This window comes from Alternaria novae-zelandiae, assembly GCF_023758075.1.
Source record: "Alternaria novae-zelandiae strain BMP 2774 chromosome Unknown scaffold_1, whole genome shotgun sequence".
Lineage (NCBI taxonomy): Eukaryota > Fungi > Ascomycota > Dothideomycetes > Pleosporales > Pleosporaceae > Alternaria > Alternaria novae-zelandiae.
The window spans coordinates 1,740,981-1,756,460 of record NW_026056961.1 but is presented as its reverse complement, the minus strand read 5'-3'; the positions used below and the strand labels follow the sequence as shown (position 1 = coordinate 1,756,460).

At 54.2% G+C, this 15,480-nt stretch overlaps 4 protein-coding genes across 4 annotated transcripts; 2 read left to right on the top strand and 2 right to left on the bottom strand.

The window, feature by feature from the left end:
* Positions 1-5,492: 5,492 nt before the first annotated feature.
* On the bottom strand, positions 5,493-6,587 carry J4E88_000557 (uncharacterized protein; the record flags this gene model as incomplete). Its single annotated transcript, XM_049394231.1, has 1 exon — positions 5,493-6,587. The coding sequence occupies one exon, from the start codon at positions 6,585-6,587 to the stop codon at positions 5,493-5,495; it is 1,095 nt and encodes a 364-aa protein (XP_049260060.1).
* A 786-nt stretch (positions 6,588-7,373) lies between these two features.
* Positions 7,374-10,339, top strand: J4E88_000556 (uncharacterized protein; the record flags this gene model as incomplete). The annotated part of the gene is made up of 4 exons (XM_049394230.1): positions 7,374-7,594; positions 7,665-7,776; positions 7,832-9,745; positions 9,815-10,339. The coding sequence occupies 4 exons, from the start codon at positions 7,374-7,376 to the stop codon at positions 10,337-10,339; spliced, it is 2,772 nt and encodes a 923-aa protein (XP_049260059.1).
* A 793-nt stretch (positions 10,340-11,132) lies between these two features.
* Positions 11,133-13,948, bottom strand: J4E88_000555 (uncharacterized protein; the record flags this gene model as incomplete). Its single annotated transcript, XM_049394229.1, has 3 exons — positions 11,133-11,662; positions 11,715-12,062; positions 12,130-13,948. The coding sequence occupies 3 exons, from the start codon at positions 13,946-13,948 to the stop codon at positions 11,133-11,135; spliced, it is 2,697 nt and encodes an 898-aa protein (XP_049260058.1).
* Positions 13,949-14,273: 325 nt separating this feature from the next.
* Positions 14,274-15,397, top strand: J4E88_000554 (uncharacterized protein; the record flags this gene model as incomplete). Its single annotated transcript, XM_049394228.1, has 2 exons — positions 14,274-14,621; positions 14,672-15,397. The coding sequence occupies 2 exons, from the start codon at positions 14,274-14,276 to the stop codon at positions 15,395-15,397; spliced, it is 1,074 nt and encodes a 357-aa protein (XP_049260057.1).
* Between the last annotated feature and the right edge of the window lie 83 nt (positions 15,398-15,480).

Below are 15,480 nucleotides of genomic sequence, written 5' to 3'. Positions count from 1 at the left end.
CTCACACGCCTCTCCCCTTCCTATTCGGATCCGAACCACACACCATACGAGCACACCAACCAAGGCGTAACGATAGGCCGCCTCCGCGGATCTCTTTCTCACATCATCCCAATGAACCCAAACTCTATCCCTATATCACATACATGGGCACACCGATCAGCCTCGCGCTCCAGCTCAACCACGCAGCACCAACGACGTGTAACCGAGCGCGCCAGCCCGCTCGCCGACCCCAAACTTCAGGAACATGGCACATTACCAATCCCATGCTCGCGGAATCCGCCCTTCGTGTCCAGAACGCCGTTCACATGTCGTTGCCAAGCCCGAAGTCCTCCTTTCCTGCAACTGTGCCGCACGCCAAAGGATGCGAGAGCGAGTAATGTTGGTGGTGGCGTAAAGGGAAAGTGTACATCACAAAACGCTATGCACAATTCCTGGTTCCTCCCTCGTGCACGAACGTTTGGTTTTGTTCTATTCTCTTTTTAGGTGGGCCCTTGAGCGAGGCAGCACGTGGAGTTGGCGTGCATTTGCATTGCCGCGAACGTGGTTTCGGGACCCCGTTGTGCTGGGGTGGATGAGGTAATCGCTCTCCTGGGACGACGATGTGATGTCTAAGGGGAGTTACATTGCTGAATGTATACGGTATACGGCCAGCATCTACAAATCTCCTATACAATGTGCCCGGGCCAGGTAGTATCTACGGCATCAACGATATCCGTAATGTGCTATACCATAACTTCCTTGATATTGTTGTCGTTCAGCGCTTACGGCGGCTCGAGGTACCATGCGGGTAAACTCGTTTCAAAGATGGGACGTTGAATCGATGTTCAGGCGTGACATGTTTCACTTGGACACTGGTGGAAGATATGACTCGACGGCCTCTGGGATGCCTTGTCTTGTTGAAAGGTGTTGTTCGTGGAGGTATTTGATATTGTGATGGCTTGTGCTGAAGCACGACCTCAACTTCAGGACCTTGACGCTTGGGGCGGAAGATCTCGACAGCGCAGAGTCATGGAGCTTTTCGCGTTGCTGATCAACTGTACAAGCTAGCGACGTCGCTGCGTATATGTATATCCGAGTTGAAGGTTCATCAGGTCACAATGGAAAGATACCTAGGTATGAGGTACGCTACATGACTAGATTTTATCGCTTTCAACGGCTGCCCTCTCGTCAGGTATCGCGCACACACCAACCAAGAAAATGAGCGCTGCAAGTATTCGTCTGCAGTTCTTCAGCCTCAATCAATTTAAGAATCTATTCACAGTATCGCAATCTCCCATTCCCGCAACTCTATCGCTTTATTCCCGCGCGCACACTGAGATTGTCCTGTCTCCTTCCCCATCCACCCAAGCCTGCCCGGCACTTGTACCCAGCGCACAGCCTCCCGCGCGGCCATTGCATTGCAGACAGACTTGCCAGCAGCGCAGCACGCCGTCCAAACCTACCAGTAATCATTACGTTCCAAGCCGGACTACAAAATACCAAGACCGACCGACTAACCACTTGACGGCAACACCCGTTCGCCGATGCAAGATGCCCTCCGCGGAGCAGAAAGGGGAGGTAAAGCCGTGATTCGTCAATGTGCAGGTAACATCGTTATCGACGGACTTGTAAACTGCGAAAAATCACTCCACCGGGCTAACTGGATCTTACCAGCTAAACGTACAACCAGTCTCTCAATTGCATAGCTATTACCAACGACGTCGAAATTCGCGCAGGCACGATGACGAAGTCTGCGCAACGTAATAGACCTGTTTACCCTGGCCGCTTTGTGCGATTTACCCCTCATCTCTCTTCCATCATCGCACCCACCAGCGTGGAACACATGGACCTGGGCCAAGAGAGGGGTTTCGCACAAAAGCAAACACGAGAGTGGCAAAACTTCTCGAAGCCTTCTAGAAAGCATATCTTGTTCGCTGGAGATAAGCCACACGATGTGACGTCGAAGGTTTAATCGTCACCTAGTCTCGACGATCACCTAGAGATACAACAGCAGCGTTGTGGAGTACCAAAAGCCCGCTGATCTTTCGCTCGTTACCCAGTGGAGATGCTACCCATCTATTTTCACGTAAGACATGGTCGGAGCATGTCCAATCTCCCTGCGCGTCCTCGCGAATAGGAAGATGGGGAACTGGCGGAAGGCAAAGGAGTTTGTCTTAGCATTCCCGACCCCGCACGAACGTTAAAGGGGGCGCAGCTGAACCGCCGACGCCATTGCATGTCGAACATCGAAATCGCGAGTTTGTAATGACACAAATCTTCAAGCAAACCAATCGACGCAATATGGCCCAAGCATGCAAAGTGGTCGTCCAACCCGCGTGCAGCATTCTACCTTTCCCGCCAGCTCTCCTTATCCCGTTAGCGCGAAGGACGTAGCAAAAGCAGCGCATACTGATCGTCGCCTTCCCGTTGAGGTCAAGATAGACAGCTGTGTCAGCGGATCAAGACACTAGTGAGGGGCAGGAAGCAGGGCCAAAAGCAGCACGCCGCTGATCGCATGCGCCATGAGACATGATCGTGTGTGACGAGCGGCGCTAAGCAGTAACTGCCGTTAGGATAGTGGGCTCTCACAGCCACTGCAGTTTGTTGATCTTGGTGTGCGTGTGGTGGGATTCATCGGAGCACATGTCGGAATGGAGAAGGAACAGGTTGTGATGGTGCCTTGCATGCTTGCAAGTAATCGATGATGGCGATATTGGTATGAATAGCATCACAATAACCGACTAAGCGATTCGCTCTGGTCGGTGCTTGGCCAATACTTTGGGTCTCTCTTACTCGGTACGTATATCGGTGTGGGAGTATGTATATGGGATGTATTCCGGATAGCTTATGCCTCTGCTTACACTTTTCAGCCCCGCTTAAACTCACGATCGGTAGGGGAAGTGTGTCTGCACTAACCTCACCATGTTCAGCAAAAACGGCATGATGTAAACTCGAAGTTCCGCCCGTACTACTGCACACACGGGTCGCTAGTGCATTCAAACATGTACAATCTGTGTATACCATGTCAAAAGCCTAGACAAGGCGGCACGTTACACCGCGTCACCCCCATGCCGCATCGTGATCGAGCAGCAGTGATCGTGGATCGTGATCGCGCTTTTCGCGTGGAGCACCAGCACAACATCATACAGATGAGGCATCACCCCTACTTCCTACCCCCAACAATATTCTAGACCTTCCAAACCGAGCAGATTAATCAAGTTGCGCCGCGCCCTCCACCTTCGGGCCTGCTCTCACGGCTCTCTGCAATAGGAAGGTTCCCACGATACATTCTTCCCTGCGATCGACGATGAGGCTGACGAAAATTGATGAACAAAATACCAACACCATGGGCTATCGGTCCTGTAGGTTTCTCACGATACCACATGCACTTTACATAACATCAGCATGAAGAGGCACGTGAAAGCACGTCATTTAATCCGCACTCGCGCCTTGCTCGCCGCGTCCATGGCAGAAAGTTATTCGACATCCACGTCCCTGTCAGAGTTCGGTTTATCGCAGAAGGTTAGAGCCAAAACTCCACTGACTGACCGATCCGGGCCGGCCGTGGACTGCCATGGTGCCGTCTGGGCGCGTGTGTCGAGTTATTTCCATATAGTAGGGCTTTAATCTATTTTGCTTACTACTTTCCCTTGTTCCCCGGCAAACCACATGGACGTCAACAGACGACAACGACGATGTGTCAGATTTGGCTGAGCTCAACACACGCTCGCGCAATCTATGTCGCGGGTTCTAGAAGGTGAGAGTACGTCTGGGTGTGGTTTCCATTAGAGTGATATGGTTCTTGCATGATGCGGGAGTGCCCTATGTCGCTTCCCCTGGTCTTGAACAGACCGTTGGGGATTGTCATTCTTTGGTATTCAGTGTTTACACCAATCCTATCATTTATCTCTACGCCTATAGCGTAATATGTCTCGTCAATAACACTGTACGAGGCCTCTACGAAGAAGAGTTTGGTGTTCACCGATGTGTCGTCTATGTCAGTGACGAGAGGATAAAATTCCATGCTGAACCCTACGGCTTGCAATATGTCGTTCCTATTGTCCTTGATTTGAGATGAGAGCTTATAAACTACATCGGCAATGGTTGTCACGCGAGCATCGGGTATGGTTATGATTAAGCGACGCAGTCGCTTGCAGCTGGTCGTTTCGATGTAGACCACCACAGGGAGGTCGAAGGCGATCTTGCGGCAGGGTAGTGGACTAGCGGACTGTTTGGTGATGGTCTGGTCTGGGGTAAAATCTCCCATGTACGAACTGCGTGTGAGACATACACTGACTTCGTGCACCGTCATTTTGGGAAGGGTGTGTGTGTATAGAGGTAGGCCTTGTGGATGCATCGGAGTGTACTTGGATACGAGATGTGTCTTTGAGGATTAACCAGTGTAGGTGCTCGAAGTCTCCGCTTGGTGTCGCCCTTACTTCGTATTCGATTGCGCTCTCGCTGTCACTCCCGTTGTCATTGTCAGCACCCCTTCATCTTTACTTTCGTCTAAGCTGTTGCTGACCATCTCCTCGGCGATCAGAGTTGCGTTCTCGATCATATCCTGTTTGTGGCTTGTGACTATAATAGTCGCAACAAATGAGAAGGAGAATGCGAGTTGTCATGGACTTGACGGGCACGGAACATTTCTTAAGCAATCGAGGTAGATATTAGTTAAGTGTTAATGTAGTCCAAGTTATGTACATCCACATGGCTACTTCTGCTCGAGTGAGCAGATGTTGATGGAATGTCTCTCACGTTCAGGGTAGACCTCGCGATAGTCGATCTTGATAAGATGTATTACTATTGGTATCTGTAGATGGTGAAACGAACCGAGACTCCATCGCTTAATACCATTACCAGTTTCCGTTATACGCCCCTTGGACATATGAAAGAGATATATAATACACCATACGCTCAAAACCATCCGATGACATATGAGAAGGACGGAACTCAGACGATGCGCTCACAATGCAGCGGCGACAGAAAAAGAGCAAGGACATCTGTATGAGCTTGCACACAATATCCAGGTCAACGTGTCTAGAACACGATAACCCGTAAACCAACACGTTGACGATGCACCCAAATATCAAAATGCATTGGTAGCAATTTGCGTACACCACCTCGCCGTACACCTTCTCGCCGATGTGGAGGGCTATACCCGAGGACGGCGAGATGCCACCCCTTTCACCGATAGTCGCCGTCCGAGAAGGTCCGTGGAACGGCACGATGCGCGCGGTTGGTGTCTGAGGGAGGCGTGGGCGGTGGAATGAAGGACGTCACATGTCTGGGATTGGATCGCCAAGCATTGACACGAGGATAAGGTTTCCAACCGAAGGAGGACTTGTACGGTGTACTCGCTGCTGGGCTCAAGCCACGCGCCATGGTCTCGGAACTCGTAAAAGCAGCAAGTGTATGAAAGTCGTGTCGGTTGCCGGTACGTAAGGGGGATCCTACCTCCCAGAGGGTCGGGCGCATCAGCGGAGGTGTATCGTAACTCCGAGCCATGAACACTAAAGGAAGGTATTGCCAGCAATGGGACTAGTCCACTTTCCCTTCTTCGCCGCCCGCATCTCAGCGTACAGGGCTGGGTTGATGCCTTTCTTCTTACACCTCTTGAGTTCAGCTTCGGACAGAGTACTTGTGTCGAAGTCGCTAGCACTCCATTTACTGCTTCCACTTGACTTTGAGCCAGATCGACTTCGCTCCACGTTGTCTAGTATAGACTGAAGGGAACGTTCCTCGGGTATAGACCGTTGCTCTTCTGATATGGATGTCGTTGATCTTGAAAAGCTGGAGATGTGGGCGGACGTCCGATCAACCGAAGTTGATTTTGCTATGACCAGGCGAGTAGGGCTAGGAGGAGGATCTTGCGACTTGTCTGTCAACCGCCGAGGCATCATTTTCCGGAATAGTGACTGCGGTGTGTGGTGATCAAGACTCCCGTACTCTAGGGGTGTTTCTACGGGTGTCGACGTTCGCCTCGAGCTTCCGCTTGATGAATTCATTGAAGACGGTTTAGACATGATACTGGGTGGAGGGTTGGTCGGCGGATCATCTTCCAAGGTAAACCAATCCGGCGAAGGAGCCTCAACCTCAGGCGGATCATGGCCATAGATGCTCTGATCATCAGATGCTGTCGTGTTTACCGAGTTGATAGTTTCGAGCGAGGTCTGGCGTCGCAGATGGGGAGGAAAGCGCTTGATGTTACTAATTTCCCTCTTGTTGTTGCGATACGATATGAGCCCGCGTGGATGTCGTCGCGTGGATTGCGGCTCAAGTTGGGGATCCGGTTCGGCTGACCGCACATGTTGAGGTTCTTCATTTCGAAACGGACGAGAAAACTGGCGGGCTGGATTCTTTGGCGGCGGCGCATCGACTGGATGCGCTCGGAGTGGATTGAGACCTGCTGAGGCAGGACGAGAAGTCGCTTGGCCGTCAATTGAAGTAGATCGACTGCGCGCTATTGGGGGTGGGGCTGCTTCGTCCAGGTCTTCGTCGGACTCGTCAAAATCAAAAGTTCGGTGGTCCCTGTACTGCTTCTGCGCCTCGAGGGCAGCTCTCGGCGAACGACGGATGGCAGGCGGTAGGGCGTCGTCAACGTCCATGGCAGGTTGTGTGAAGTTGGATCATGGCATCTGGAAAAAGGAAAATCAGATGTGAAAATGCCCCGATACCCAGCCTTCACGTCCCCGCCCAACCAGCCAAAGGTTCAATCATGACGCAGAACGGGCTGCCAGAATCCCATGGCGTGGGTTAGCGTGATCGGAGGATGCCTGTACCTTGCATAGCGTTCACGATGGGATCCGTCGACATGTCAGATCAGATCTGGTGTTGAGCATTAGCGCAGATGTAGAGACGCACGCTGATTGCAGCTCGTCAGCTTCTATATACGAGTGTCTAGGAATGTGTAGACAGTCTTCTCACTCTCAGAAAGGCCGAATGGGATGCGGAGACGGACGGCAGGAATCCTGTCGATTACGCGGGTGGCTAAGGTTTTCGGCCGTTTTGGCCGTTGGAGACTGGCCAGCCGTGCCAACGGTCTCGCCAGTCACGTGGGCAGGCGGCGTTCCTGCCTCTGCTGGGGAAGGTGTTCGGCGTCACTCGAAGCAGGCGCAAAGTCAAAACGCGTTTCAAGCGCCCAAGACGTGTCAGCAGCGGGCTGGGACATGGATGGGGCGCTGTGCTGGCTCCGAGCTGATCAGTGATGTTTCGACTTGAGCGGGACCTGACAGGCCCAGGCCGCTACGGCCGAAAGGGGCTAGGCGACGACCAACCAACCGCAGGTGGCTCCTTACTTACTTGAGCTTCACTGTCGCTGTGCACGCGAACAGCATGTATGCCACCACCACGACTCTAGCACCCCCGCCGCGCACGACAAGTGCCCGCTCGCCATGAGCAACGACGCGCCCACGCCCATCTCGGACGACGAGGTTGTGGCCCTGACCAAGGCGGCCTTTGAGCACTCCCGCCAGGACATCAACCACCGCGCCGCCGCCGAGACGCCCCGGGAACTGCAGCAGCAGCAGCCCGGCATTACGATTGACCTGGGCCACAAGAACATCGCCCGCCTGCCTGACGAGGTCATCGATGTCATCCGGGCCGAGATTGAAAGGTACACGGCCTTGCTGCCCGCGCCTGCTATGCCTGTAGTTGGCGGTAGAGAAGACTTGTTGACCTGTTAGGCTCGCTCTTTCCCACAACCTCCTCTCGACCCTCCCCTCGCGCCTCATCGAATGCAGGCGCCTCCGCTACCTCAACGTGCGCTACAATGCCATGCGCGAGATTCCCAATGCCGTATGTTGGCCCCCGCAGTACCCTCCGCCGGCAAGACCCGCTGACACCGCCCCAGATCCTCGAGATGACCTCGCTGGAAATCCTCGACGTGAGCAGGAACAAGATCAGGATCATCCCGCCCAAAATTGCAAACTTGACGTCTTTGAAGGTGCTGGCAATCGCAAAGAACAAGATTGAGGAACTGCCCGTGTGTCTGGGCGAGATCAACAGCTTGCAGGTCCTTAAGCTAGACGGCAACCAGCTGGTCTTCCCCCCGCCCGACGTGTGCACCATCAAGGACAACGCCCCCTCACCCGCAAACGAGAACGAGCGCGATGCCGTCATAGCCACACAAGTCAAACGCTTCATGCGACAACACATTGCAAAGGAGCGTCAGCGGTCCGATCTGGAAAGACTGCGTGTCGAGTCTTCTGGGGACGAGAGCTGGACCGAAAGCAATCCGGAGACACCGCGTCCGTCGAAGCGAGCCAACGGGGGGCGCTTCCCAGTCAGGCCCAGTGTAGGCAACATCGATGGCTTCTCCGACGCCAAGGCAGACTCTCCCGGCCTGCCTGTCCCGCCTATTCCGGTTCGATCTCATTACCGCGTCGGTTCTACAACGAGCAACGGCAATGGCGCGGGCATCGTCGTTTCGAAGAAGCCTCCGGTTTCGCCGCTGGTCTTGACAAACGGGAATAACGAGCGCAATCGAAGCCAGAGTGAGGGTTCGGGGCCTTCGTCGCACCGCCAGAAGCGAATGGGCATATACACCAACAAGACGTCTGAGCTGGGTTCCGTCGACGAGCTGCGGCGGACAAGTCACTTCCGCGGCTTCAGCCAGGGAATTGTTGTTCCTGCACACTCCGCAGCGAATGGTCTGTCAGGTCCTGCGACCGCTGGTGTTTATGGAGATACCGGTACCGTCAGATCCCTCGCGAACCGTCCACTATCCGACGTACGAGAACACAGGCGGAACTCGCGTGCGCCGGACATTGTCGTCGAAGCTGCCAAGAACTTTCTCTATGCTATTTCCCAGCTGCACGATTGCGTCTCACACATGGTACGCTCAATCAAGCTGACGGCCAAGACGAAAGAAAGCCTGCGTCGCAAGGAAGACTTTTACCGCAGGTACTCTACTACATACCTGAACATCCGAGCGCTCAACGAGGTTCTGCACAAGTTTGACAGGCTAGTCGAAGAGGACGAAGAAGATGCCCAGAAGCTCTCCCGAAGCGTGTACATGTATGCGCTAAGGTGCCTCGAATCTTTCATGTCCATCAGCCTCTCAATCGCCGAGAACCGCGTCGAGATCACCCAGAATGCCAACGTGCACATTATGCGGACTTTCTTGTTTCTCCAGCAAGCAAGCATGATCGAGATGAGGAACGCCTGTTCGATCCTGGGTGCCCAATTCAAGGACACTTCGGTAACTTTGCGCAAGCCCAGCAATCCTGACCCAGTAGCTACAGTGCGCGCACGCCCATCGAGGGTGAATCGTCGATTCCAGGCATCACCGCCCCAGCGCAACGGCGGCTATCAGATGCCTCCGCCAGTTATACTGCACAGCAATGACAACAGTCGATCAAATACTTTGACGAGCATCAGCGCCGCCACGCCGCGTTCCGGAGAGTCGTTCTCAACACTAGCGCCGTCCATGACCCGATCGAACACACTGACCAGCAGTTTCGACGAAGCAGATGAAGACGCTCAATTCGACCGAGTCTATTCGAAACTCAGGAATGCATCCGACAGCTGCAGGCAATCCATGCCACAGATTACACGTATGATGCGAGAACAGTTCGACGGTCTGCGACGCGATCTTGACAACGAGGATCCCCGAATAAAGGCGCTAGCGAACCTCATTGATAAGAGCAATGATGTCCAGCAGATGACAAATCCTCTTGCCGCCCGCTTGTCACAGATGCAGCTCAAAGACAGCTACACTAGGAACCAACCCGAGTTCTGGCAGCAATGCATGGGTTTCATCAGGGTACGTTGATCCATGTTTTGTTTCGAATCGAAGTTTCGCGAACTGGATGTTGACTTACGTTCGTTTCAGGCTTGGCAAGAACTTGCCGCGGCGTATACCCAGCAGGGCAGAGAGCACAAGCTGCTCTCTGGTGAGATCAAACAGCTCATGCGGCCATTGCACAAGATGGTCAAAGAAGCCACTCTGGCCATTAACGACAGCCCGTGGTCGCATCTCACTAGCAGCAATACTGGGTTGATGGGTCCACCGAGCTTGTCGTCCATCACATCACGCGTCCAACCACCTAGGTTCATGAAACAGCCCAATGGGACTATGTCTTCGAGCGGCGGACCTTCGTTCCCGGGCCCCATCAACACGTCTATTCCGGCGATGGCTTCGGTCTTCTCCGCGCAGCCATACTCTAATGCAAGCTTCGGGTCGCAAGGCTCGGGTGGGTACGGCACACCCGTTCCGGCGACACCCCTCAGCGCCGCCTTAGGAGCAGCTGCTCAAGCGACTGTCCCAAACACGCCTCGCGTCTCTCAGCCTTCCAACACGCTCAACGTCTTCGAGCGGGCTGATCGCTTGCTCAGCCAGACCAGTCGACGTGTGTAATTTACCCACGACGCATCGACCGTAACGTACCTCTGACTTCGCCTATACAAGTCATGCTGATGCACAGCAACGTAAGTACGTATTCTCCCCTTTACCTCTACCGCTTTCTATACTTGTACTTGCCAGAATGATCTTTCTGTTTTGTATTGCATACTATTAGCGACGGCGTTTGTCCGGATTTCACTCTTTTTTCCTTTGGCAACGGACGGGCATATTCGGGCTTGCATATCGGACATGGTGTTTGAGATAGGTCGGGATCAATCTTTTTTGCTATTGCATACTGGGCGTTTTCTTGTCTTTGGTCTTGATTGGAGCTGGATGGAAGGTTGCTTGATCGAATGGTCGGCTGGATGATGGATTGGTCGAACCTCTGGTTAGGTCGGAATGATACGGCGCACATACGACACGAGTCTTAATGTCTACAATGAGGGCTGGCTGCCTGGTCCGTGGCAAGAGATAGGTTTCCAGTTCGCTGGCAGAAGGCGTAACGAAATATATGGCGCTAACTGCCATGACGCTGAGAATGAGAAGCGATTGTTCATGCAGACAACGTGCCCAATGCGAAAGACATCACGAGGTGTACTCGTGGAGTGAAGAACACCCAGAAACCGGAACACGGATATTCATAAAATGGAAATATGTCTTATTGATACGTCAAGAGCGTTATAGTAGCCAATTTCGAGAACCTCAACGCCGTTCCTGCCTTTGTAGATGTAACCCAACCAACGCGACCAGGCGTGTACAGTCCAACCCATCCAAGTATACACACGAATACAACATTCTCAACAACCACTCAGAGCCTAACATTCGCACCAATCTTCCCACCCTTGAACCAAATATCTTCCCTCCACTCTCCAATCCTCACACCCACATACGCAAAAGCACTGAGTTTCAACTGCCCACCCAGCGCCCTCTTGATAGCTTCGTAACCAAGACTACCAAACGACCAGTCCACGGGCAGACGAGGGGATTCCGACAGGCCAGGCGGAACAGCAAAAGGCGAGTCGTAGACGATTTTGCCCGCAGTGTGGCCTTCGTAGTAGGCGGTTGCGTCCATGCTGGTGATGTACATGGTGGTGGAGCGGAAGGGGGAGGCGAGGGTGAAGACGGCGGTGCTGGTTATGAGGTGCATGGTGGTGCCGCGGATAAAGTGAGATCTGCCATCATCGTCTGGGTCGGGGTTGGAGCCGTCGTCGGGTTTCTTGGGGGTGGACATGTGCGGCATGGGGCGTTCGATGGGGAATTGCGAGAGGAAACGGCCGATGAAGGGAACGGCTGGGACGGACTTTTCGTGAGCTTGCACGGTTATCGTGGTGTTGTAGCCTGGTAGCTACGTTAGTGAATGGATGAGTGGTGTTGGCAGTTATGGACGTACCTGAGATGTACTGGGAGAGTAGTTCTGCTCCAATCTTCTTGCCCTCGTCGCCACCGTATGTGTAGGGATCCCAGAGGACAGAGGCAAGCTTGTTCGTGTTGTTACCAGGAGAAACCTCCATATCCTTAACCGTCGCACTGCCAATGTGAGAGCCATTGGCTAGAATGTTGATGTTAAAGTAAGGGACCGTAGCAGAGTATTTCGAAGGATTCGTAAAGTTGACGAGGGCCGTGATGGTAAGGGAAGTGGGCGAAGTTTCCACAATAGCTAGATTACCAACCTGTACGTTGATCTTGCTCGCCTCGTCTTTGCCGTCACCGGGCTGAGCGTCTTTGCCGCCACGAATCGCTGAACGCCAAAAGTTAGCTAATTGCAGGAATTGCGGCCAAACTTGGATCACGAACTGGTTACGAACGTTTGACTGGTACGACACCTTGCGCCGGAATGCCTCGCACTGCGAGTTTGCCCATGGGCGTATCCACGCCAACGCTGACCGCAGCCTTGAGGTCCATCAGGATTGATTTGCCGCCGAAGAGCAGAGCTTGCACAACCTCACTGAAGAGGTCATCGTCGAGAATCTCGATGGGTGCGTTCTTGATAACAGATTGAACAAGGAGGGAAGGTCCTTCGGAGCCATGGCCTTCAATGCGGGTGGAGTTTGCCTTTTGCCACTTTTCAAGGTTCATCTTTCCGAGCTTCTTCTTGTGGTAGTAGATATCTGCATCAGCTTTGACTTGGGTGACATCAACGGGAAAGTTCATCTCGTGGGGCAGTCCGATATCGACATTGACGATACCAGAGATCTTGGGACGAGCTTCAGGTGTGCCAGGCTCAGCGAAAGGATTGGGCAGACTGAAATGCATGTCGGCAAGAGAGAAGTTCTTGATAAGACTTCCCATTGACTTTCCGGCAAATGGAACCGGGACGGTAATGTCCTTGAGCAGCTCACGGGCCCAATCGGGTGTAGCTGGGTCAGGGAACTTGCAGCAGTTGATGTAGATGGTCGCGTCTTGGCCCTTCATGTAGTCGCCTAAGAAGGCGTCGAGTGGAGACTTGGCCGAGTTGGGGCAGACTTCAGTCATGCGATCTGAGAGCTTGTCGACGTTGCCAGTGACATCGACCTTGACGTCTGAGTTGGGCTTTATTTCGAGTTGCCCAGTCTGAGCGGTTCCAAGCATGATGTGCTTGTCGGACGCCGAGCAGCCCTCAATGCCCACGTCGACAGCTACTGGAGGCAGCGTGATCTGGACAGGGAAGTCGTTCTGCACGACGATAGAGGCGTCGGCACCGAGTCCCTTTTGCCCATGCTTGGCCTCGCCGAGGTTGAGTTTCGTGATGTTGTAGTGGGGAAGAGTAGGAATGTCGCCGCTCTGGAAGACCATGGACTGCTCGACGAGCTGCTCGCCAATGTTGATCAGTCCAGACTTGAGAGGGACGGAAGCCTTGCCCTTGAGCCTTATCTGCCCCAGTCGACCATCGATCCAGTCGTTGGCGACGCTGCGGATACCGTCGGGCGAACCAGGCTGGACGGTTGCAGTAAACGAGACATGAGTCGTGTGGCCATTCCTGATGTTTACCTTCAGGCCAGGTATCTTGGCCGTGCCAATCAAGACGTTGCCGTACTCGGGCAGGTAGACGTCGGCATCGAAGGGCCCCGTCTCAGCCTCGTGCGCAATCCAGGTGCCGAAGCGGCCGAGGTTGCGCACGCTCTGCTTCTTCACTTTGTTCGCGTCCATTGTAAAGTCGCCTTCTATGTGCACCTTCGCGCCGTGGTCCGTCAGGCCGTCCATGGAAAGCTTGGTGGGCTTGAAGTCGGCGGCCTGCATCGAGTACTCCTCGATGCTCTCCTTGGCGAGGAAGCCGAGCATGATGAAGACGACGAGCAGACATAGCAGGATGAGAGCCAGTATGCTCGGCCATCGCTTCTTCCACAGCGGGACTTTGCCACTGCCGCTCTTATCTGAGGAGCCACTGAGCGAGCGCAGCAAGGAGCGTGTCGCGGGCGTGGCTTCGGCGTCGTCTGGTCTGTGGTGCTCATCGCGGTCTTCCTGCGACAGGAGCGGCGTCTGTTCGGTGGTGCGACTCGACTGCTGCGAGTGTGCTGAGCGCGACGAGCGGGCGGACTTGTGCGAGGCCGGGCGCGAACTAGAGTTGCGGGTGTTGGCGGCGGAGCCCCACTGCTCCTCTTCGGGGTTGTCCATCTTCAGACGGAGGGGCGTCCAGGCGAGGGACATGACATGCGGAGAGATGGAGGGGTCGAGGTGAAGGGAAGAAAGGAAACAGGGCGGTTGACGGGTGGTGGAGGGTCTTGTTCATCGTCTCGTCATGAACTCAGCCACTGCCTGGGCCGGATAAGACGCCCAGGAGCGACGTGTGCTCGTGCCTGCCGCGGCCGCTAGCCCCGACCCCAGCGTCTCCACAAACATGCGTCACCTTAGTGCGCTTTCACAATAATTCACTGCTGACAGGTTGGTGTGTGTGACTCAATTGCCTGCTGTTGGGACGACATAAATATTTTGGGTTCACTCAGTCTAGCTTCAGATACGCCATTGAAGCAACATGCCCGCTTTCCGACCCTCGCCCGCTGCTCTGCGGAGCTTGCGCCGCTGCTACTCTACTTCACCAGCGACACCGCAGACATCGCCATTCGCACCTCGACATCTCCTCTCCATAGCAGACCTCACGCCTGCGGAGCTGACCACGCTCGTCCAAAATGCACACCAACATAAGACGACCATCAAGCAGACAGGCGAGGTGCCGCATTCGATGCGCGGGGCATTGGCAGGCAGGACCGTCGCAATGACCTTCAGCAAGCGGAGCACGCGCACGAGGGTATCGACAGAAGGCGCCATCGCGGCATTTGGTGGCTCTCCCATGTTTCTCGGCAAGGACGATATTCAACTTGGTGTACGGTCGTTCCTTTCACATCCCGACTGCCCGCTGACATGGCATCCCAGGTCAACGAGTCTCTCTACGACACCTCGCTCGTCCTCTCCAGCATGACCGCCGCCATCGTAGCCCGCGTAGGCCCTCACTCCGACGTAGCCGACCTCGCAAAGCACTCGAGCGTGCCCGTCATAAACGCCCTATCTGACCTGTACCACCCCCTCCAGATCATCGCCGACCTGCTCACCATGGCCGAGATCTACCCCTCCACATCCTCCACCTCTCTCGGTCTCGAAGGCCTGAAGATTGCATGGATAGGAGACGCCAACAACGTCCTCTTCGACCTAGCCATCGGCGCAACAAAACTCGGCATCGACATCGCCGTCGCAACCCCCGCTGGCTACGAGATCCCCCAAGCAATGCGCGAAGTCATCTCCCACGCTGCGCAAACCTCTCCCCACCCGGGAAAACTGCTCGAGACAAACACACCCGAAGAAGCCATCAAGAACGCTGATATCCTCGTAACAGATACCTGGGTGTCCATGGGCCAGGAAGAGGAAACCGCCAAACGCCTAAAAGCCTTCTCAGGCTTCCAGATCACATCTGAGCTGGCGAAACGGGGCGGTGCCAAGGACAACTGGAGCTTCATGCACTGCTTGCCTAGACATCCTGAGGAGGTTGCCGATGAGGTCTTTTACGGACCCAGGAGTGTTGTGTTCAAGGAGGCGGAGAACAGGTTATGGGCTGCCATCTCCGCGCTGGAAGCGTTTGTAGTAAACAAGGGAGATATCCAGTGACTAGATCCGTGGTTCGAATGAGAGAAAATTATACGAACTTTGATCTTCACATCTACGATGAATATATACCAAGCTACCCAAAC